The 24,380-nt window shown below is 47.1% G+C and overlaps 1 protein-coding gene across 1 annotated transcript in view; it reads right to left on the reverse strand.

Annotated features, from left to right (window-relative positions):
- The window catches only part of LOC144892581 (uncharacterized), an 87,802-nt gene extending 67,908 nt beyond the window's left edge, over nucleotides 1–19,894 (reverse strand). Inside the window, exon 1 of the mRNA XM_078779769.1 lies at nucleotides 19,430–19,894. Within this exon, the coding sequence (XP_078635895.1) occupies nucleotides 19,430–19,885 (456 nt within the window). The 5' untranslated portion in view covers nucleotides 19,886–19,894. The remainder of the gene's footprint in view (nucleotides 1–19,429) is intronic.
- Nucleotides 19,895–24,380: the final 4,486 nt, after the last annotated feature.

Below are 24,380 nucleotides of genomic sequence, written 5' to 3' on the forward strand. Positions count from 1 at the left end.
TTTTGAAAACTTTTACCACTGTCACATGGCCCCTGCTAATCTGCTAATCAGCACTATACAGAAATTATTTCGGTTTGTTTCAGTTATGATGGCGAGTGCAAGTACTTCAAGAAGAGCAACCAGAAAAAAGAACCATGTGTGGCTGATAGGCTGCCATCTTGAAAAACTACCAGAAACTCGGCTCCCATCTTGGCAAGAGATTCTGCAGCGATACTTTAAGCTACATCATGCTGAGAAATTGGACATAAGCAGTGCCGCAACAACTGTTGTTCGTGAGACATTATGCATCTGGGAGAAAGCACGGATCCCCACTGCAGATGAGCGGAATATCATTGCAAAACTAGAGAGAAAAGTAGAACAATACAGATCCATCCTGAAAGGAAAAAGCCGGCGATCTGTCCCTCAGATGAAGAAAGAAGAGCAGTTTCAAACCAGTCTACGTGACTTATTTGACATTGCTCATGTTGATGTCCTTGATCTGATCAAAATACCAGAGGACCGTGAATTCCTTAAGGCACAACGGGGGCCAGGTCGACGGGGCTTTATGGTTGGTGTTGACAAGGTGCTAGCAGGAAAAGAGGAGCGGACACATCAACGCGACAAGGTGTTGACTGAAAGAGAGCAGCATGAAAAAGAGAAGCAAGCAGCCCGAGAGGAGACTCTTGAGCTAGCATCATCAACAGACAGCAGTGCTGAAGCCAGTGATCATGACGACTCTGCTGTTCTATCTGCTTCAAAGAGGCAGAGCCGAAAGCGTGCAAGTAGCATTGTTACACCGGACCTAACAGCAGCTCTCGACCGCACCATGGTTAGCGATCGATCAGCTGTTCACATCTTGTCAGCAGCAGCCTCTGCTCTGGGACATGACCCTTCAGAGTTGGCCATCAACCGCACATCGATCAGGAAATCCAGGCGGATCCAACGGAAGACAATTGCAGGTGACATCCAGGCATCCTATGCTCCAAATACAAGTCTGGTGGTTCATTGGGATGGCAAGCTCCTTCCAGACGATGGGACTAAAAAAGTTGATCGCCTTCCTGTCATTGTCAGTGACCCACAAGGAACTGGAAAGCTTCTGGGTGTGCCAAAGCTGCCAGCAGGAACTGAACTAGCAACAGCTGCTGCTGTTATGCAATGCCTCAAAGAATGGCATTTGCAAGACATGGTGGCAGGTATGAGCTTTGACACGACAGCCAGCAACACTGGTTCAGCACTTGGTGCATGCACTATTTTGCAGCAAAAGCTTGGACGACCACTATTACATTTTGCATGCCGGCATCACATTCTGGAACTAGTGGTAGAGGCAGCAATGGCAGCATTCAAACCATTTCTTGGTCCATCAAAAGGACCTGAGATAGCCGTCTTCAAGCGTTTCCAGTCAAACTGGAATTCCATTGACCAAAGCAAGTTTAAGCCAATGATGCCTGATGACCTGGACTCTGTAGTTTCAAGTGTATTTTTAAGTTGCAAAGAAGATGTCGTTTCATTCTGCATCCAGAAACTGGAATCGGGCCAACTACGAGATGACTACCGTGAACTTCTTGAGTTGACTATTATTCTGTTTGGTGAGTGTCCTCCAAGAGGATTCAGGTTCATGCAGCCAGGAGCCATGCATCGGGCAAGATGGATGGCCCGTGTGATTTATGGAATCAAGATCTACTTGTTCCGTGATCAGTTTCGACTGACCCCAAAGGAACTCACTGGCATAAAGCGTTTTACAGCATTTGTTGGAGCAGTGTATACCAAAGCCTGGTTCAGCGCTTCATCTGCCATTGGTGCTCCCGCTGAAGACCTAGCTCTCTTAAAAGCACTCATTTTCTATCCTGATTCAGTGATTGCCGAAGCCACCAGCAAAAAGCTTTCCAATCACTTGTGGTACCTCAGCGAAGAACTGGCAGGACTTGCTCTGTTTGACGATAGTGTTGAGCTTGATGTCAAGCGAATGATAGTAGCTGCTCTTAAAGAAGAATGCCAAGAGAATCCTCAACCACGGGTACATGTGGATCTTACAGCAAAATAAGCCATCGCTGCCAAGACTGTTGCAGATTTTGTTACTTCTGCCTCACTGCGAATTTTTACTGCATTCAAAGTCAATACTGACTTCCTAGAAAAGGACCCTGGTGAGTGGGCCGATGACCCATCATTTCAGTCATCACAGCAAGTCTTGCGCGGTATTGCCACTGTCAACGACTTTGCAGAACGTGGTGTAGCATTAATACAGGACTACAATCAAGTCTTGACAAAGGATGAACAGCAGTGCCAGTACCTGTTGCAAGTTGTTGAGTGGCATCGTCATCAGTTCCCCGACGCAAAGAAGATAAGAAGGAAATAATTTACCACAGAACTTATTAATGAGGAATCAATGGTCTGGAGGACTCTTTCTCTGTGTGTTTATGATGATTGTCATACATTCTTACTGATTTGGGATTACATCTGAGTGTTAGTTTATTAAAAACAATTGTGTGTGTCGATACTGAAACATTGTAATTTTCAACCCATGTGTGACAGTAGTAAATAAAGTCGTATAGAAACCATCTTTGGGACATTTCATTTTTTCACAAAAAGGAACAATCTTAGCAACAAGCACCTGAAAAAAGTCCAATTTTATTTTTTGGTGTACATTTGAGGACCACCCTAATATATATATATATATATATATATATATATATATATATATATATATATATATATATATATATATATATATATATATATATATATATATATATATATATATATATATATATATATATATATATATCAGTCACTATGCGACCTTCATATCATCAGTGGAGAACCGCCAGCAAGGTGTCCCATAAAGCTGCTGCTGCACCTTGATGGGAGCGATACTTACCGCCTGCCACGCGGTTTACCATACCATTACCATTATTACATTACCATTATTACCATTATTAGTAACACCATTACATTACCATTATTAGATTACAGATACCATTATTAGTAACTCCCAACCGCAACCAGGTCGACTCCATATGATGAGTGGATACCAGAGATAACGTCACCGCGTGGCAGGCGGTGCGTATCGCTCCCAGCAAGGTGCAGCAGCAGCTGTATGGGACACCTTGCTGGCGGTTCTCCACTGATGATATGAAGGTCGCATAGTGACTGATATAAAAACCGAAAGGGTCACAGAGTTACAAGTGTATGGAAAGCCTCACTGCGTTGCCCTGATGAAGCCCCAACAAGGGCGAAACCAGGTCGGTAACTGTGAGTTTTGCATGCACTTGTGACAGTATCTGTATTTATAATCCGTAATGACGCACTGCTAGATGGTTCCTCTGGAACTTTGCAGGCAAGGCGGACGTGCATGGCGATGACGTCATGTTGTCCGCTCATTAGGTTGGAGAACCAGATTACAGATACCATTATATACATATATATACATATATATATATATACATATGTATATATATATATATGTATATATATATATATATATATATATATATATATATATATATATATATATATATATATATATTGTTGCGGATATGAGGATTGCATTTTTTTTATTGTGTGTATTATTATTATTGCTTTATTCTGAGCCTCCTTGCTCCAGTGTGTATAAAGGTCAAAGGGCATCCCGGTAGTTAATTCCAGGAAACACCACATTGAAGGACCCGATAAAACCCTTGTTCAGTAGCTTATATCTTATTATGTGTTTTAGAGTAAGGCCTTGTCTTCCATTAGAATAATACTCCATTGCACCGAATCAATTAAGAATAGCTCCCCTTCAATCATGCCATTTCCCAGCCAAACTCTCCATCTGCGGGTAAAGCAGTTCACAAGCGTGGTATGCACGCCCTCTCATTTCGCTGCGATAGTGAATATGTGCTCCGTGCTCTGTTTGAACAGGAGGGGCGGGGTCGCCAGGGAGAGGCAAGCCTAGGGCGCGCCACGAAGGGCGGGGCTGTTCAGCCCCATGCCCAAATAAGGAAACAAGCCCGTGGCTAGCCACGAGGGGCGTGCCGTCGGCGCCATGCCCAAATAAGGAGACAAGCCCGTGGGATTACCATACAAGGTCATGAAACAGAGCACGGGGGGGGGGGGGAGGGCGGTACCGAAACCGAGGAGGGCGTGTCAGACCCGCGCTGAAGGTTTAGAGAGAAGGGTGCGACGATCGCTGGAACAAGCTACACGAGAGATACGGCAGATGAGTCCAGGTGCGTAAGAGGGTTGGCAGTCCACCTGGAGAGAGTTCAGAGTTGCACCGGAGTTGCGTGAGAGATACGAAAAGCCTTTGACAAAGAGCCGCTTCATCCAGCCCCGTTTCAACCCGCCGAGTGACCCTGCCGGTGTGCGCTGTAAAGCCGAATACAAGGAGCTGCCGGCGTGCGCTGTAAAGCCGAATACAAGGAGCTGCCGGCTCCTCGCTTCCCGCCCGGAGTGGACCTGCTCGCTGTGCCCTGTGATCACACCTGCTCATCCCTCCAAACGATTCCTACCCTTCCATCCATTTGCGTACGTGAGTTTGTTTTGTTCGTGCTGTCCTGGGTAGTAAACTAAGTCTGTATAAGCTAGTAATTTTCACTGTGTCACCTGCGTTTTCATGTCACCTGTAAATAATCGTGACTGCTCTTTTTGCTTATGTGTGTGTAAATAATAAACCCCGTTACTCTTCTGTACGTCTTCTTCTCCTTCCTCTTTGCATTCGTCGTCTTAGTCTTTTCCCGATTGAATAGCGGTGGCGCGATACGGCCAACGTTTGGGTGAATCGGGTTTAGTCGGGGAACAACTGTTCGGTCGCGGAGCCTCCGCTCGGCAAACATACCATCCTTAACCGCGTACCTTAACAATATATATATATATATATATATATATATATATATATACATATGTTTATATATATATATTAATGCTGATCTCTGCGCCGGCCTTTCCCCCTTACCAAGGGGGCATTAGTCCCCTTGTCTTTGACTAGCCGACGGGACCCGGGACCTATGACGTCCTTCCTGGACAGCGCGAAATAGGGCTTTAGGACTAAGAATTCGCTATTATCTAATTACTCACGCTGCCCAGAAATGAGGAAATAAGCCCCGCCCGAGTCACTGGTGTTGGTGGATACGCCGAGCAGTAGTGAACCCGTGATCCGAGCCGTTATCAATTAATAGACCCGATCCAAGCAGTTCTTATTCGTGCCACGCTTACCCAATGATGGAAATCACAGAAACGGTCGAATTCAGAAGAAAAGGAATAACAAGATTTATTTACACGATGTACAATAATCAGAAAAAGAAGACACAGTGCAGTCCTTAATCAGTCTTATACTTATTACCCCAGACAAACGGGCCCGTCTCACACACAGACACTCACACGGGGATTGCAGACGAACAGGTCAGCACGTCCAGGGATGGTGTCCGGGCAGCTCCCCCTCCAGTCCCCAGCTCGCACCGCAAAGTAGATGAAATATTCGAGACGGCAGGAGCTCTCCGCGTGTCGTTGGGCGCGCACGGGATAACACGGGGCGAACGGTAGGGCTGGGCTCTGGCGGTTAATCACTCGCGTGGCTGCATACGTAATAAGCGAATACGCGCTAACAATGCGCTTCTCAATTAAGGGCTCTCTCTCGTGCAAGTCCTTTCATGCGAGTCCTCCGCAAGGCGCAATTCCTTCCAGATCTGGTAACGAGTTCTTCCCATAAGTCCTGCTGGCAAGTCTTTCCAAGGGCTTTGCACCAAGGTTTATATAGCCCTGCTCAGCGAATCTTCTAGCATTTGCCCGACGCGCTCTTACCATGCCCTATCACGCCATGCCCACAGAGCCCCGGTTGGCTGATGGCCCTGACCGTCACTGCCTCTGATGTGCTCCTCGACTCTGCCACACCCCGACGCCGCGCTCCTCCCTCTTTTCAGGCCTACCTCGTGTCATTTGACTAGTTCGAGCGAACAAAGGGCAGCTAATGCTGCTGGGGTGAAAATGAAAATGAAAATTTTGTGAAAAAGTGAAAAAAAAAAAAAAAGTGAAAATCTACTTTTCTAAATTTCGTGACCTTGTGACCTTGACCTTGGGGTGAAAATGAAAAATCGAGCTCTGTGGGGCTAGACACATGACATTGGCCTAACCAAATACCGAAACCCCTGTCAGATTCCACCAACTCCCTCGGAGATGATGTAGATGGAACTCGATTACCCCCTAAAAAGACATCTTTTTCTGGCGTCGCTCCGCCCACAATTGGCGCAATATGCCCACTCTAGGCAGGACACAACTAGATCATGATATCAACCTCCCACCCAAGTTTCATCAAGATCGGATGATATCATCGGGTAGTTATGCTGCGGACAAACAGACAGACAGACAGACACACAGACACACCCATGACGAATATCGTGGTCACTCTGTTTGATAACTCGTGAACCAATAAATTTAAATACATATATTATTACTTACCTACATATGAAACATTTGAAACCTCATCTCAGATCATCAAACATTTCAAATTTTCACCAAAGCTTTATTATGATAATATGGAGAAGACAAATTAATAATTTTGTCAAAAGGTCAAAGGTCAGTGTCACATAAAATCGTGAATTTTCATGCGATTGACCTGAACATTTTAGAATTTGAATATTGGATCACTGAATTGGTTCACGAATCAAAAGCTAGAACCAGATTATTTATTTTTGATCAACAGCTCAAAGGTCAAGGTTGTATAAAATCATCAATTTTCATGATATATATGTACATATATATTGTTGCGGATCTCGGCGCCGGCCTTCTCCCCTTACCAAGGGGGGATTAGTCCCCTTGTCTTTGACTGGCCTGGTGGGACCCGGGGCCTATAACGTCCCTCCCGGACAGCGCGAAATAGGGTACTCGGACTAGAATTCGCTATTACCTAATTACTCGCGCTGCCCTGAAACGAGGAAATAAGCCCTGCACGAACCACGCATGTTGAGACGCCGAGCGGTGCGTACACGCGATCCGTGCCGTTTAGATGGTGACCCCAGTTCCAGCGATCTTATTCGTGCCACACATAGTCAATGGATAAATCACAAAAGCGGTCGAATTGGAAAAAGGAAGAACAGGTTTATTTACACTATACAATGATTCCAAAAAAAGGGGACACAGTGCAGCCTTATACAATCTTACTTAATACCCAGGACAAACGGGCCCATCACACACACACACACTCACACGGGGCTTGCAGCTGCGGGATTATGGTCCACGCGTCCAGGGATGGCTCCCGTGCAGCTCCCTCTGGTCTCCGGCTCGTCCCGTGCAGATGGTAAGAAGAGAAGGCAGGAGCTCTCCGCGTGTCGTCTTGTACGCACAAGGTTATTACGGGGCGATTTGGTAGGGTGTGGGCTCTGGCGGTTAATCACTGGCGGCTATGACCGCGTTTACTCGCGTGGCCGAAGTAGGCGCTATTCGCCACCGGCGCGTCTGACTGCAGTCGTGTACTCGTACTGCCAACGCCTCTTCTTCCTCCCCTCTGGCACGTACGTTATACTATGGCGAGGTACAGTTCAATGCCTCAAAGCGAGTGATGCGAGTCAAGTTCTCCTCAATCAGTCCTCTCACCAAGCCCTCTCCCAACGAGTCCTCTTCCACCAGTCGTTTCAGTCCTCTCTGTAACAAGTGCTCACAATGCGCTCGCCCCCTCAAGTCCTTTCACCACTGCCGTGTGCACCCGAGTCCTCCTCGTAAGTCCTTTTCACCAACAAGTCCTCTTCCACCAGTCTTTCAAGTCCTTTCTCTGCGAGTCCAGTTCAAGGGCTTTGTGCAGTGACTTATATAGGCACGCCCCACGAACCTTCTTGAACTCACCAGACGCGCCTCTCTACGCCCTCTCATGCCATGCCGTAAGAGCCCTGATTGGCTGGTGGCTCTTACCGTCATCGCCTCTGATGGTCTGCCTTCACACCGCCCCCACCCCGACCTCGCGCTCCTCCTTCTCAGGCCTACCTCGTGTTACTCGACTAGTGAGTGAGCAAAGGGCAGCAAATGCTGTGGGCAGCCAAAGCATAACAACTGAGCGGGAGGCCAAATGAGGCGCGGGATCAATTACGCCCATCGAGGTGGAATTGGAGGGTGGACGCAAAAATGAGCGGGACCTAATCTCATGTCTTTACACAACGCAGATATTAATAGGGGAAATGGCCTATACTTACACATACTATGACATAACTATACTACAAGTGGGCCTACGTGTTGCTCGTGGAACTAACTATGGGGGGCAGCCCTTTAACCGTTAATGATCAATATGTGCAAATCTCAAAACCATAGCAATATATATATTACTATTTTCGTCATGTTTAGCTTATGGGGGAAGAAGACGTCTGAATACAAACGGACACGGACGGGTTTTGCATTTTCAGATGCATTCTAGTTTGTTTTTTATTTGTTTGTCTGTTTGTTTATTTATATATGCTTCAAAAAAACAAAAACTGAACCAAATCCAACCAAATTTTGCATGTTGTTGAAGGGAACCCCAAGGAAGATTTCTGTCAGGTATATCTGGGGGAGAGGGTTAAGTTGGAAGGCAGACCCCAATTCTCTGTACATAAATGTGTATCATATATAGTGTCCCTGGTGGTAGCTGCTATTACAAATCATCTTGTACAAAGAAAGTTCAGACAACCTTACAGTGATGTTGAAATCTGAGTGAAAATTATTCAAAAATTTCAAAATGTTTAATTTCACCCATATTAAGTGGAGGTTAAAACCAATGAATCCAACACGGAGCTTCCCAGTTTTTTCAAAAGTGATTTTTGCTCGCACCACATATAAGTAGCAAGGTTAATTGACGGATGGGATGCTCGCTTTATCAATTTCAATAGCAATTCAAATTGACAGACCTGATATATTCCGATAATTAGTGAGGTTCACCATGTTTTTTCATTCAAAATTTTTGGAGATTAGCAAAACTATACATTTTTGGAATATTCAGAGCATGAGGAATCCAAAAATTAATGTTTACATTTGCGTAGACACCTTTGCGAAAATGACCCTCAGGACAGTGATGAAGATCTGTAAAAGCAAATTCCTGAACGGTATAGACCTAGTAGATCCTGTGTATAGGACTTGTAGTTCAATCTGATACTAACAAGGCTGCTTTCTTGCTTTATAAACCCAACTTATAACTTCAAAGGACTTGCAATATCATGTATTATGTAATACAGTTATATCACAAATATAAAGACAATGGTTTTCAATTACCTTTGTTTGTTGCTTTTCTATAATCCTGAGCACTATTTTGAGGCCTTTATTGGATTCCTTGACCCAGAAAACATAGGATTAGCATATTTAATTAAGTTTCTCGGTTGACGAGAAGCCGAGATCGCGCAAAATATGTATTTTATGGCGGCCATTTTCAAAATCCAAAATGGCGACCATGCAGGTGTCTGTGCAAATGCCAACATTGATTTTCAGATTCTCCATGCTCTGAATATTCCAAAAATGTACAGGTTTGCTAATCCCAAAATGTATAGTTTTGCTAATCTCCCAAATTTTTGAACGAAATTATATTTGTTAACATAGTGAACCTGACTAAATGACGTGTTGTTCATTTAAACAGCACATATGCAGATAAGTAATGCAACTAATCTTTCTAACTGATGAAAAGCCGAAAAAGAAAGTTTAAACAACTTAACTTGGAACATTAATTTTCTGAGGAACACTTACACTGAGCAAGGCCTGCACTAATGATTGTCCCACCCCGCTGATACAGTGCAATGGCTGCTGAAATCAGTTCAAAGGAAGAAGACAATGTTGGTTGATCGATTTGATTTTTTTTTTTTTTTTTTTTTTGTATACTGAATCGAGGCTCGTTAAAGAGCTGACAACCACGAGGGAAAGACAGCACAGTGGCACCGCGAAGGAAAGACAGCACAGGGGCACCGCAAGGGAAAGACAGCACAGGGGGCCACGAGGGAAAGACAGCACAGGGGGACCGCGAGGGAAAGACAGCACAGGGGGACCACGAGGGAAAGACAGCACAGTGGCACCACGAGGGAAAGACAGCACAGGGGCACCGCGAGGGAAAGACAGCACAGGGGGCCATGAGGGAAAGACAGCACAGGGGGACCGCGAGGGAAAGACAGCACAGGGGGCCACGAGGGAAAGACAGCACAGGGGGACCACAAGGGAAAGACAGCACAGGGGCACCGCGAGGGAAAGACAGCACAGGGGGGCACGAGGGAAAGACAGCACAGGGGTACCGCGAGGGAAAGACAGCACAGGGGCACCGCGAGGGAAAGACAGCACAGGGGGACCGCGAGGGAAAGACAGCACAGGGGGACCGCGAGGGAAAGACAGCACAGGGGGACCGCAAGGGAAAGACAGCACAGGGGGGCCACGAGGGAAAGACAGCACAGGGGGACCACGAGGGAAAGACAGCACAGGGGCACCGCGAGGGAAAGACAGCACAGGGGGACCGCAAGGGAAAGACAGCACAGGGGGCCACGAGGGAAAGACAGCACAGGGGGACCACAAGGGAAAGACAGCACAGGGGCACCGCGAGGGAAAGACAGCACAGGGGGCCACGAGGGAAAGACAGCACAGGGGTACCGCGAGGGAAAGACAGCACAGGGGCACCGCGAGGGAAAGACAGCACAGGGGGACCGCGAGGGAAAGACAGCACAGGGGGACCGCGAGGGAAAGACAGCACAGGGGGACCGCAAGGGAAAGACAGCACAGGGGGGCCACGAGGGAAAGACAGCACAGGGGGACCACGAGGGAAAGACAGCACAGGGGCACCGCGAGGGAAAGACAGCACAGGGGGGTGAAACCATAGATTTGTATACAGATGATTTGTATACCAAAGATCGGTAGCTGAGAAGATGTCACATGTTATCAAGCACCAGAAGCTTCTTGCCGAGCGACATGTGAAGCCAGAAGTATTCCAGTGCCAAGTATGGCTGTCACAAAGCACTGGCTCGAACACATTGAAGACAATGCAAACAGTGATTGCATCACCAAGATCAGGATCTGTAATCTATTTGATAAAAGTATCTGTCTCTCTGTTTGTTTGTTGTGCTATAACTTTAGATTCAATGAAGCAAATGATGCTGGATTCAGGGAACTCTCAGGAAGGTTTGGGATACAAAAAAAAGAAGAAAGAAAAGGAAGGTTTGTTGTTGGGTAAATGGGGATCATGGATTCTCAGGAATCCTTTTTTTTGTTAACTTGACAACGGATTAATAGGATTTTTAATGAACCCAATGGCAGTGGATCCAGGGAACTCCCAGGGTGTGGAGGTGGAAGGTGGATACAGGGAACGCAAAATAGAGAAGAAAGGAAAGTTTTTGTCTGGGCACATGTGGCAAAACTGCAAATGCCAACTGGTAACATTGGTTATCCCCACACTGAGAGCGAAAGCTCCCAGGAATCCATTTTTGTTCTTGCCCCATAGATTAGCTATCCCGGAAAAGATTGGTATTCCCATCAGCGAAGCGACGGGTATTATATGCGAGTGGTATAGATAGTAGCCAGGGAGGGGTATCAGTGAAAGCAGAGTGCATAATATCCCTATGCATGCTAAAACGGGTCCGGTAGTGTGGCATAGAGGAACGCACACTCGCCTCCAAGCTGTCCAGCCTGGGTTTGAATCTGGGCCCACCTATAACCTGTCATCCCGGTGTTTCACAGGCAGGGTGATTCATCAATGTGTGTGCCATCCCTCGGATGAACGTTAAACTGGGAGTCCTATCTTTCGGAGATAGTTAATGGATGTTGTAGATCCCACGGTGTACTTTGCAAAGAATAGGCAAGCTAATGCTGGCAGCCTGATCAAATTACAAATGGGAGCATTAGTGGTGAGCATGCTTGGGAGCCTCGGTGGTGAGCATGCTTGGGAGCCTCGGTGGTGAGCATGCTTGGAAGCCTCGGTGGTGAGCATGCTTGGAAGCCTCGGTGGTGAGCATGCTTGGGAGCCTCGGTGGTGAGCATGCTTGGGAGCATCAGTGGTGAGCATGCTTGGGAGCCTCGGTGGTGAGCATGCTTGGGAGCCTCGGTGGTGAGCATGCTTGGAAGCCTCGGTGGTGAGCATGCTTGGGAGCCTCGGTGGTGAGCATGCTTGGGAACCTCAGTGGTGAGCATGCTTGGGAGCCTCGGTGGTGAGAAAGCTTGGGAGCCTCGGTGGTGAGCATGCTTGGGAGCCTCAGTGGTGAGAATGCTTGGGAGCCTCGGTGGTGAGCATGCCTGGGTGCCTCGGTGGTGAGCATGATTGGGAGCCTCAGTGTTGAGCATGCTTGGGAGCCTCGGTGGTGAGCATGCTTGGGAGCCTCAGTGGTGAGCATGCTTGGGAGCCTCGGTGGTGAGCATGATTGGGAGCCTCAGTGGTGAGCATGCTTGGGAGCCTCGGTGGTGAGCATGCTTGGGAGCCTTGGTGGTGAACATGCTTGGGAGCCTCAATGGTGAGCATGCTTGGGAGCCTCGGTGGTGAGCATGCTTGGGAGCCTCAGTGGTGAGCATGCTTGGGAGCCTCGGTGGTGAGCATGATTGGGAGCCTCGGTGGTGAGCATGCTTGGGAGCCTTGGTGGTGAACATGCTTGGGAGCCTCAGTGGTGAGCATGCTTGGGAGCCTTGGTGGTGAACATGCTTGGGAGCCTCGGTGGTGAGCATGCTTGGGAGCCTCAGTGGTGAGCATGCTTGGGAGCCTCGGTGGTGAGAATTTCTGTATACACCTTTGCTGATGACTCACCAACATGCGATGAAACCGGTCCGGCGGCTGAGGAGGGCATGTAGCTTTGGGATTCTCATGTATATGATACTTGTGAATGTCTGCGGCTGTGGACGAAGCAGGATAGGGTTTGAAACTGCTCTTGCCCTCTCTCTGCCCTTTTCACCCTGTCATTTACCCTTGATCATCTGCTTTGGAATCGATCAACATCACAGCATTACATAAAAAGGTACAAAAACGGATCCCCTTAACCAAAGATCAATTAGCTTACTTCCAATCATCAGCAAGGCCATGGAATCCATAATAGTTGACATAAAATAATTCCTTTTCTCCACCAACCTTATCTCGGATCATCAATTCGGATTCAGACCTGGTCACTCTACCTTGGACACTCTCCCAACAATGGATGGAGGCTGTCAGTGTCAGACATGAGATCAGGGCCATCTCTCTGGATATACAGTGCCCTCCATACGTGTTGGAACAGTGAAGTCAAATTTGTTATTTTGGCTATACACTGAATAAATTTGGATTTAAGATTAAAAGATGAATATGAGGCAAAAGTACAAATGTCTGCTTTTATTTCTTGGTATTTCTATCCATATATGTTTTACCATTGTAGAAGAATAGGACTTTTAATGTTCAGTCCCCCCCTATTTTAGGGAAGCAAAAGTATTGGAACAGATTAACTTAAAGTAAATTAAAGTCGTGTAATCTACCACATAAAACACAATGTGTGTTTGTGTGTTTGTGTGATGTCTGTCCCACTTCATAAGTGTAGGTTTTGAAAGGCTTTGAGTAGCGCTTTAAGAGGGACTTGAGTCGGATTCTAAAGGAATAACCAATCAGCTCTCATCTAATCAATTGCCCCAGGTGGCTAGAATTTTAAATAAATTCAATTATTGCTTATTTGTTATTCCCTCCAATAATTATGAGTGAGATATGATTGGCTCTTGAATTCAAAAACATATGTATATACACTACATGTCCACAAGTATTTGGACACCAAAACATCACACCCATATGTGCTCGTCGAACATCTCATTCCAAAATCATGGGCATTAATATGGAGTTGGTCCCACCTTTGCTGTTATAACAGCCTCCACTCTTCTGGGAAGGCTTTCCACTAGATGTTGGAACATTGCTGCGGGGATTTGCTTTCATTCAGCCTCAAGAGCATGAGTGAGGTCGGGCACTGATGTTGGGCGATAAGGCCTGGCTCGCAGTCGGCATTCCAATTCAACCCAAAGGTGTTCAATGGGGTTAAGGTCAGGGCTCTGTGCAGGCCAGTCAAGTTCTTCCACACCGATCTCGAGAAATCATTTCTGTATGGACTTCGCTTTGTGCACGGGTGCATTGTCATGCTGAAACAGGAAAAAGCCTACCCCAAATGTTGCCACAAAGTTGGAAGTACGCAATCGTCTAGAATGGCATTGTATGCTGTAGCATTAAGATTTCCCTTCACTGGAGCTAATGGGCCTAGCCGGAACCATGAAAAACAGCCGCAGTCCATTATTCCTCTCCTCCACCAAACTTTACAGTTGGCACTATGCATTCGGTCAGGTAGAGTTCTCCTGGCATCCGCCAAACCCAGACTCGTCCGTCAGATTGCCAGATGGTGAAGCGTGATTCATCACTCCAGAGAATGCATTTCCACTACTCCAGAGTCCAATGGCGGCAAGCTTTACACTACTCCAGCTGATGCTTGGCATTGCGCATGGTGATCTTAGCCTTGTGTGTGGCTGCTCGGCCATGGAAACCCATTTCATGAAGCTCCTGATGAACAGTTGTTGTGCTGACGTTGTTTCCAGAGGCAGTTTGGAACTCGGTATTGAGTGTTGCAACCGAGGACAGACGATTTTTACGTGCTTTGCACTTCAGCACTCGGCCGTCCCGTTCTGTGAGCTTGTGTCGCCTACCACCTCACGGCTGAGCTGTTGTTACTCCGAGACGTTTCCACTTCACAGTAACAGCACTTACAGTTCACCAGGGCAGCTCTAGCAGGGCAGAAATTTGACGAACTGACTTGTTGAAAATGTGGCATCCTATGACGGTGCCACGTTGAAAGTCACTGAGCTCTTCAGTACGGCCCATTCTACTGCCAATGTTTGTCTATGGAGATTGCATGGCTGTATGCTTGATTATGTATACCTGTCAACAATAGGTGTGGCTAAAACAGCCGAATCCACTAATTAGAAGGGGTGTCCACATACTTTTGGTCATGTAGTGTGTAGTAGTAGTAGTAGTAGTAGTAGTAGTAGTAGTAGTAGTAGTAGTAGTAGTAGTAGTAGTAGTACCTTTATATTCATTGTCCTTGCAAAATACGCAGTTGTAGCACTGCTGCCTGAAATGGGCGCTGCAGTCGTTAAGTCCAACCGTCCTTCCATAACCATATTCTATTTCCAGAGCATCACTTGTATTGAATCAGTTTCTCTTGGCTGAGAGCAAATCCTGGATAGGTCAACACTCCATGACAGGATGCTGTAGGTTAGGACAGGAATGTGAAATTTTGCCAGGCTACCATCATGCAATTGCCTAGTCTTTTTGTAAAAAATATTATATCAAGGAATCTTTAATTACACTCATATGTCAATATATGACCACATACTGTCAATTATTTTGGCAACCCAGTTCCATTTTTAACATCGGCATGACTTGTCTTCTCAAATTATTTTAAAAATTATTTATTTTGGGGCCCCATAACCAAACAAACAATATATTTATAACACCCTCAAGGGTCCTGTAGCTCCTCGTCCTACCCCCCCCCTCTTCCCAACATTATTAAGAGTAAATAAACTTAGCCTGAACATGCACAAGCCCAAGACAGATATGTCCTTCCCATCGATGTTCAGAAGCCCCAAATACAGATACACAGTCCATTCGCTGGTGGCGATCCATCAAGGGGTTGTGCAACACGTCTCTCCACTCCACTTCCACCAACCCACCTGGACGTGAGTTTGCAGTGAGAGCAGGTTCCCGTTAGGCAAGCTGAGAAGGTTCTCCAAGTGTCGTTCTGCAGAGGCACAGCCCTTTCTCTCAGATACTTTTCCAAGTATCTTTCAGAAAGTTGGTGAGCCATTCCAAGTACGGTTACAATCCTTCCACCAACCTAATTGTTTGGCAGGAGATATAGGTTCCCATGCACCCCCCACTAAAACTAAATTCCAATTTTTTTTTAGCACCCCTAGGACATCTACTTAAAGAATTTTGATGTTGCTAGCGGGAAAAAATGTCGCACGGGGTCCTAATTAGCATATTTCCAAGATGGCTGCCATCTGCATCCATTAACACGGTAAGTGTCATATGTCAGGAACTAATGAGCCGATTTTGATGATCTTGGTGTCGATATTATGGTTTTGTGAGGTGCTGAATCGATTTCCGAGGTTTTCTAAACGATTGGAGGTCAAGGTCACATGATTCAGGCGAAGGTCATTGTCATTTTGTTAAGAAATCGCTTCATTTCCATTTTCCGACATGCATTATTTTTGACCCAGTTCCCATAGATATGGTGATAGAAGCTTACTTGTTGCTTTAAAAACTTCTTATTATATTATTCGTATTATTATATGTATATGTGTATTGATATTTATATGTATATTTCTCTTTTTCTAGATCTATTGGTGAAGGTGCATGCTGCTTCACCAGTGAATGCCTGATTCTGGTGATGGTGATATGCAGAGACTATATCATATATCTACTGTATATGTGTATAGCGAACTAATACCAGCTTAGCAATAGTGATGGTGGACAGTCAAGACTAATTAACCATGGTGAAAAAGAAGAGGAAAAGTGAACAAAGTTCAGATGCGTGTGAACCCTCTGTGAAACAGAAATGTCTTACCTCCACGTGCGTGTTGCACGCCCCCAAGGAATCTGATGATAATCCCTTCACCTGTGCCAGTTCTGTCAAATGTGGTGCAGTCAGAGAAGTTTTCATATTAACTTGAGATCCGTGATAAAAGAGTGGCTGAGAAAATTGATTCTCCCCATCGGATGAAAGCTGTATGTGATCTGCTGCCAGAAACTCCAGATGTCTCGATTTGGAGAGAACTGGTTACCACAGGCGCTGTTACCAAGACTTCACAACGCACATGGATCGATTAAAGAATCCATCTGCTGATGCTTCAACCGCGCCATCAACATCACAGAGGCACCACTCTCCTCGAAAGCAGAAATCTGCAGATGCTGATCCTGTCAAATTTCCACCAGATGAATGCATTTTCTGTGAGAAGAATGAAATCAAAGTGAATGGCAAGACTCAGAAGCCAACTCGCAGCTTTACAGCCTTGAAGAAGAAGGAGTCAGGATGGAAGAAAATCGAACCTATGTCAGAAGCTCTCGGAAACAGCCATCTATACCGTAAAGTCAAGGGCATGGATCTCTTTGCAGCTGAGGCTCGCTACCATGACTTTGGCTACCACCGCTTCTCTTGTGACTACCACAATCATAAACAGAAGCTGGAGAAGAAGGATGCGTCTGACATGGAGCAAGCTCGGAAAACTGCTGCTCACAACGCAGCATATAATGTTGTGAAGGAGATGCTGAAGACCCAGGTCATACATAACCAACAGGTCCCGCCCTCAGTACTGTTCGTGACCGCTACGTCATTGAGCTCGATGTGCAAGGAGCGCCCAACCCAGACTCCAGGTCTATAAAGCTCATGGCAAGTCTTGAGAAGGACGAGGAACTAGGCGAACACCTTTCCTTCTCAAAAGTGCTCTCAAGGAGCGAGGTTGCTTCTCATTCTGGCTAGTATACAGCGCGAGCATCACCTTAGCTGATGTGATGGCATGTGCCTATCAGTTGGGGACAGCCGATCAGTTGAATGACACTGCTCTGTACTTGCGGCAGGTGATCCAAAAGGTTTTCTAGGAGTCAGCTGATCTGCCCTGGCCACCCACTGCTTATGAGTTGGACAAGTAAGCTGGGGAGGAGTTGCCTGAGGAGCTCAAGTGGTTCCTCAACCTTGTCCTGTCTGGCTGTGACCCTGAGTGAAGAAGTGTGAGAGGACACGCCGGCTTGTCTACTCTATCGGACAGGACCTCTGTCGAGCAGTGACTAATGGACAGTGGAAGTTGTCGAAGCATATGTTCCTGTGTACAACTGTCCGACACCTCTACCACAGTAAGCAGTTGACGACGATCTTGAACTGACTGGGTCACTGCGAGTTTTACGACTTCGGGTTAGAGCTGGAGACAGCCATAGACAAGGCACTGGATGAGGCTTCAACTTACCTCACTCGTCAGATCATCTGTGGCAAGGGCAATGCTGTGTTCCACAGTGAGTGGGACAATCTCAACAAGATCACCACGAACACCCACGGCTCGAACGTGGTCAACAGTGCTGGGGGCATCATGATCCAGGAGATAATGCCTGATGTTACCCCAAGCACTGAACGGACCCTCCCTCTCTTCGACAGGAGCAAGAAGAGGAGCCTGAAGCTGTATACTCCAGAGACTCTCCCTCCCATCACCATTTACAACAGGGAGAACCCCAAGTTCCCAGAGTATGCGTCTTTTTCTCCTCCGGATGATGAAGTCTTTGCTGCCAGTCTCTGAGAATACTACTTGTGGCATCTGTGCCGGTGGGACTTTTGCAATAAGCTACATATACGGTATGTATCCATATATATTGGTTTGTTAAATTTCCTTATAATAGTGTCATTCAGTTGATTCTCTGTGTTGTACTCATTCTTACTGAAATCTTTGTTCCAGGATGATCTCGAGCAAGGGAAAGCAGGCGGTGCCTGGCCTGGGTGGCTTCATCTTGGCCACTGGTGTGACGCCTGCCAATCCACCATCGACTACTACACGCCCATCAACCAGCCCATCACAGTACGAGACGGTGCAGGAGCTGCTACGGCAATCAGAGGAGGCTACGTGAGAAGTGGGCCAGAGCGAGGTTGCTTCTCAACTACAGCGAGGAGATGGGCTCGCTGATTGGAGCATGCGCGTACGTCATCGGATGACATAAGAGCCCGGGGAACAAAAGAACAGTGTCCCCGATATTTTCTCTCTTGAGCCAGGGACATTGATTGCGTGCAGTCGACATTTTCTTTTTTCTTCTTGCGCTGGGTTCTCATTGCGAACAGACACATTCTTTATTTTGGTCTGGGCGATTGGTGCGAGCGGGTGGATCATTTCCCTGGTTCATTCATGCTAACTCCATGACGGCTGTGTGCTGTGCCATGTGAGCTTGGAGAGACTGCGTGCTTTGTGGAGCGAGGGACACAGGGACCCGTGCTGCAGCTGGCGGGTGAACAAACTGCGCACCAAGGCGTGTTTTCTCGTGCAGGGACTCGTGCCTGTGATGATCTCCGACGGGGTTCAAGAGCTGCTCAAAGCTGACTACACTACATTTTACTTTGTTTATTTTATGATCCCCTTGTGTTGTATACGAGTCTGCATGGGGGCGCTACATTTAGGAATCTTGGTTTTATTGTGCATTTCTTTGTCCCTGGCATTATTTTTTATTAAACCTGTTTAATTGTTGCATTTGAAATCCGTGTCGGTTTGAGTTGATTACCAGGGTCGAAGACGTCCAGTGGGATCCGTACAGGTAAGAGTTTCGCTACCCTTCGCTGCCCTCATCCCCCCGCGCGTATTCACACCGCCATTGGATTGAACGTCTCTGAGTGTAAAGCTCGATTGGTTACCCATTACCTTGGAGGATCGTAATCCCTGGGAACATGACAATATAAAACATTACATCACATCACACAAATACAGGCTAGTAATAGTGCAGTTGATTAATCATTGTGTATTAATCATTGTGTATGAAGTAATTCACCTTTCCCTGTGACGTGGTGAGAATGACTTTCTTGCTGGCATGCTCCATGGTCAGTAGATTCTGGTGGGTGATGGGATCGAAGACGTTCCTCTTGCCGTTCTTGAGCCTCTGCTCGATGAAGTCCAACTTCTCCTGCTCGCCCAGCGCATCCGCACGCAGCACGTCGACTTCAACTGCAAGCGAAACAGGCGCACCAGAGTGCAGTGCATAGAGCCTGTCCTCCGCTGGGTCCTCTGGGACTGGGATTCTGAAGGGATTCTTGAAGCTCCGGATTGCAGCCCCGGTTCGCTGCACCGCCTCCTCGCTCTTCTTGATGTTGGCCTTCTCCAGGTCCCTGTGGTTTCCAGCCTTGGGGCATTCGGGATCATCCATCATGTCACACATTTCCAAGAGCTTCTTGAAGTACTGGGCATGGGTAGATGTGGTGCAGCACCAGCGCTGGTATGCCCCAAACATCTGAAAGAGGCCAAGGAGACCACCTGGAAATGGGACAGAAAATGATCATTTATTCACAACATTTGGCTGCATGTAACTCTGAATATTATAGTAAAACTGGGCACGTCATACTCATGCTCTTCAGATTTACCTGAGGATTTGGTGAACTTCATGAATGTCTCCATGATTATTTCAGATTATTTATTTCAGAATCTAACTATCTTTCAAAATCTAACCATCTATCTTCTTGGTGTTGTAAAATACCTGGAGTAGTTCGGTCCATCATATGCGAAGAACAGGTTGGCCCTCTTCCCATTGCACATGTGGAAGAGCTTCTGGTTGCTTGTCTTCACAGCATATATGAGCATGAAGACCAGCCGCTGATGGTCCATGACCGACAGCCAGAAGACCGCTGTTTTCCCAAGGTGCCCCTTGCAGACTTGGCCTGGTAGTCGAGGTGCTGCTGGATGATGGCGAGTGTGGAGGCGTCCTGGAGAGCGAGGTCGGGGTGCTGGCTGTTGCAGGACTTGATGAGGTTGAGGAGAGCCGCGGGAGAGATATGGATGTTTATCTCCTCAATGAAAACCTCAAGCAGTAGCCTCTCCAGCGCCTCACAGACAGTCTTCAGGCAGAAGAGGGCCTTGGCATATGCCTTGCCAGAGAGCAGACTCTTCAGGCAGCCACTGGTCACCAATTGCGCCTCCAAGAGAATTCCGGCATACCCTGAACCTCAGCACTTGTGGTTGGTGATCATCCCGATGTAGTTCATGGATGTGTGGAAGGGCCCAGGGAGGATCACATGGTCCTTGAACTTGTCGGGATACTTCCACACTAGTGGAAGCGCCTTCATGCACACACCGAGATCGAAGGTGTGAATGGTGTGAATACACGCGGGTGATGAGGGCAGCGAAGGGTAGCGAAGCTCTTACCTGTACAGATCCCACTGGACATCTTCGACCCTGGTAATCACCTCAAACTGCATGGATTTCGATTGCCACAATAAAACAGGTTTAGTAAAAAATAATGCCAGGGACAAAGGAATGCACAATAAAACCAAGATTCCTAAACGGAGCTCCCCCCCCCCCCCCCCCCCCCCCACAGACTCATATACAACACAAGGGGATGATAAAATAAACAAAAGTAAAATGTAGTGTACTCAGCTTTGAGCGGCTCTTGATTTGGGCCTTGGCACAATAAAACCAAGAGTTGGGCTTCAATGAGCCTGGGGGTGGTCGTGCGTACGTTGGAGATGGTCACAGGCCCCGCGTCCCTGCATGGGAAAACAGGCCTTGGCGTGCAGTTCGTTCACCCGCAGCATGGGTCCCCGAGTCCCTCACTTCACAAAGCACATGGTCTCTCCAAGCTCACACTGCACGGCACACAGCCATAACGGAGTCAGCACCAACAAACCAGGGAAAGGATCCACCCACTCGCACCAATCACCCAGACCAAAACAAAGAATGCGTCTGTTCGCAATGAGAACACAGTGCAAGAAGAAAGAAAATGCCGACTGCACGCGATCAATATCCCTGGCTCAAGAGAGAAAATGACGGGGACACCGTTTTTTGTTCCCCGGGCTCTTATGTCATCCGATGACGTACGTGCGTGCTCCAATCAGTGAGTCAATGTACTCACTCTATGGCCGTCCTGACCAATCGTTCTTCGGGGCATGGCCTCACGGGCACTTGCTGGACTTTGTGATGTTCCGGTCGGTGGTATCATTGGCACTGCTCAATGCCCTGTTTCCTGCTACATTTATTTAGTGTTATTAGTACGCGCCGATTGCTTAGCGGGTTGTGTGTGTGTATCATAAGGAACAGAGGAGAAATCACAGAGGCAATTTACATCCAGGGGATTTACCCTTAATCCCTAACTAATTAATATAACCCCACCCCTCGTAATGGGGACAAAGATACACCCTTACACGACATCTGGTCTAACGGGTCCCTACTTAGGTACAGGGGGTTCTTCTTCTTCGTCGCGACATTCGGAGCACACTACACTATACAATCCTACCTGCCCCTAAGGTAATCCATTGCCTACCCCCTCACAAATGTAACAATATGTTTTCATTATTGTGTTGCAGCTCATCCAGTACCAGGAGCAGAGTATCCTGGCCTTCACACTGCTGGTCAAGTCGCAGCTTCTTGATGAACCGCTCAACCTGGACGAGCTCATGCAATACTGCCTCTCACCTGTTCCTCACTGCCTTGGAACACCTGATGGCTTCTTTGCCAAGACAAACAAAGCGACCCTGATGCCTAACGTCATGGATGATAGAGCAGAAGAGTTACCCTACCCCAAGGACACCTTCTGCATCCAAGACGGATATCCGCTGTTCCACGCCCTGACCAGCTTGCCCCCAATGTTTGGTGACATCTGCCTTCAGATCCTAGACCATATGGTGGCCAAGAAGAACTTCATCTTCTCCACCGACTCCTACCAGGTTGACTCAATCAAGGCACAGGAGAGGCTCAGACATGGCTTTGGGGAGAAGTTCCTCATGGAGGGTCCTGCCATGCAGAAGCCTAAGGAATTCAAGCTTTTCCTGGCCAACGAGATGAGCAAGGTGCAGTTCTGCCAGCTGCTGCTGAATATCTGGGGAAGCAGTAAGGCTGCGTCATGGCTGGAGAAGTGTCAGACAGCTGCTCTCATTGTGGAGGGGAAGGCTCATCAGCTAGTCTCATCAAATGGAGTTAAGATGATATGTCTTATCTACTACCTTAGTACCACGAGGTCCTTTGATATTAAACTTTTGCCGACATATATAGAGTGCTCTTCTTCATTTAAGGTCGAGGTGACAGAGATCCACTCTCCGCAATCAGACCAGGAGGAGACCGACACCCGCATTGTCATCTATCTCCACTATGCCGAGAAGCTCGGCTTCAAGTCGGCGGTCGTGCGTACGCCCAACTCAGACATCTTTTTCATCCTCCTCCTCCATGCACACGAGCTCGCCCTCACTGTCTACCTTGACATTGGCACGGGCAAACACCGACAGCTCATCAACATCAGCGAGCTGACAGGTGAACTGGGCAATAATTGGTGTTCCACCCTCCTTGGCTTCCATGTGTTCTCAGGGGAGGACTGTACCAGCGCCTTCAAGGGCAAGGGGAAGGTGGCGCCACTTTAAGTAGCTCCAGAAGAACCCCAAGTTCCACAAGGCTTTCAGGTAAATTACACTTGCATATCAACAATTACCTATTCACATAGAAGTGTTGTTTCAAATTAATTGTAGTAGTGATCGTATCTCGTACTGTGTTACAGGCAGCACCGCGTGGCGTGGAAGGTGGTCCCAGAGATGCAGGAGCAGTTGGAGGTCTTCACCTGTGCCATGTGTGGTCAAGCCCATGAGAGTTCTGTGAACGTGGTGAGGAGCAAGCTGCTCAAGAAGATGGTGGGAGAGGACCACACGCTCAACTCCAAGTCGAAGGTTGACATGGTTCGCCTGCCTCCCTGCCAGGAATCGCTCATCCTTCATGGACAGTGAGTCAACCACCATGTGGCCTGCTACAGGCGTGCTGCTGAGCCTATCTTCGAGCGCCCCAAACCCTATGATAAGGGTCAAGCCTGGCTGAAGACAGAGGAGACGGTGCTGGAGCCTGTGTGGTCAATTGACCATATCTTGCCCCCATCACTCCTTGACCTGTTGGACATTGATGACGCTGAAAATGATGATGGCTAGCAAGAGTGCGAAGATGCTGAGCCGTATCCAGAGGAGGCTATGGAGATAGATGATGATGATGATAGAGACATGGATGCTGAGGATGACTCTTAGACTTTGCTACAATGTCACTTATAATAGATAATAAAAATAAAATAAGAAATATAAAAAGGCTCAGTTGTCTTTCTATGATGTCTGGTTCAGGAGTTATTATAGTCACAAATTTTCATCACGTGCACGGAGGTCAATGTGCTAAGTGTCCCTAATTGACACATCCTATGACCTTGAAGATGACCTTCACCCCATGACGTTGATCTCAAATTGTCTTGTTAGTTGGGATAATAAGAAAAGTTTTTAAAGCAATAAGTAAGCTTCTATCACCATATCTATGGGAACTGGGTCAAAATAATGCATGTCGGAAAATGAAAATGAAGCGATCTTAACAAAATGACATTGACCTTCGCCTGAATCATGTGACCTTGACCTCCAATCATTTTGAAAACCTCGGAAATCGATTCAGCACCGCAGAAAACCATAACATCGACACCAAGATCATCAAAATCGGCTCATTAGTTACTAACATATGACACAGCGTTATAATGGCTGCGGATGGCAGCCATCTTGGAAATATGCCAATTAGGACACCGTGGGACGTTTTTTCCCGCTGGAAACATCAAAATTCTTTAAGTAGATGTCTTAGGGGTGCTAAAAATCATTTTGGAATTTAGTTTTAGGGGGGTGCATGGGAACATATATCTCTGCCAAACTATAACTTTTACTTCCGGCACTCCCATCCATCTCAGTATCAGCATCACCATCTCTCTCGGGACAATGTCATCGGCCTTTCCCTGG

This window comes from Myxine glutinosa, chromosome 6 (genome assembly GCF_964187855.1).
Source record: "Myxine glutinosa chromosome 6, kmMyxGlut1.1, whole genome shotgun sequence".
NCBI lineage: Eukaryota > Metazoa > Chordata > Myxini > Myxiniformes > Myxinidae > Myxine > Myxine glutinosa.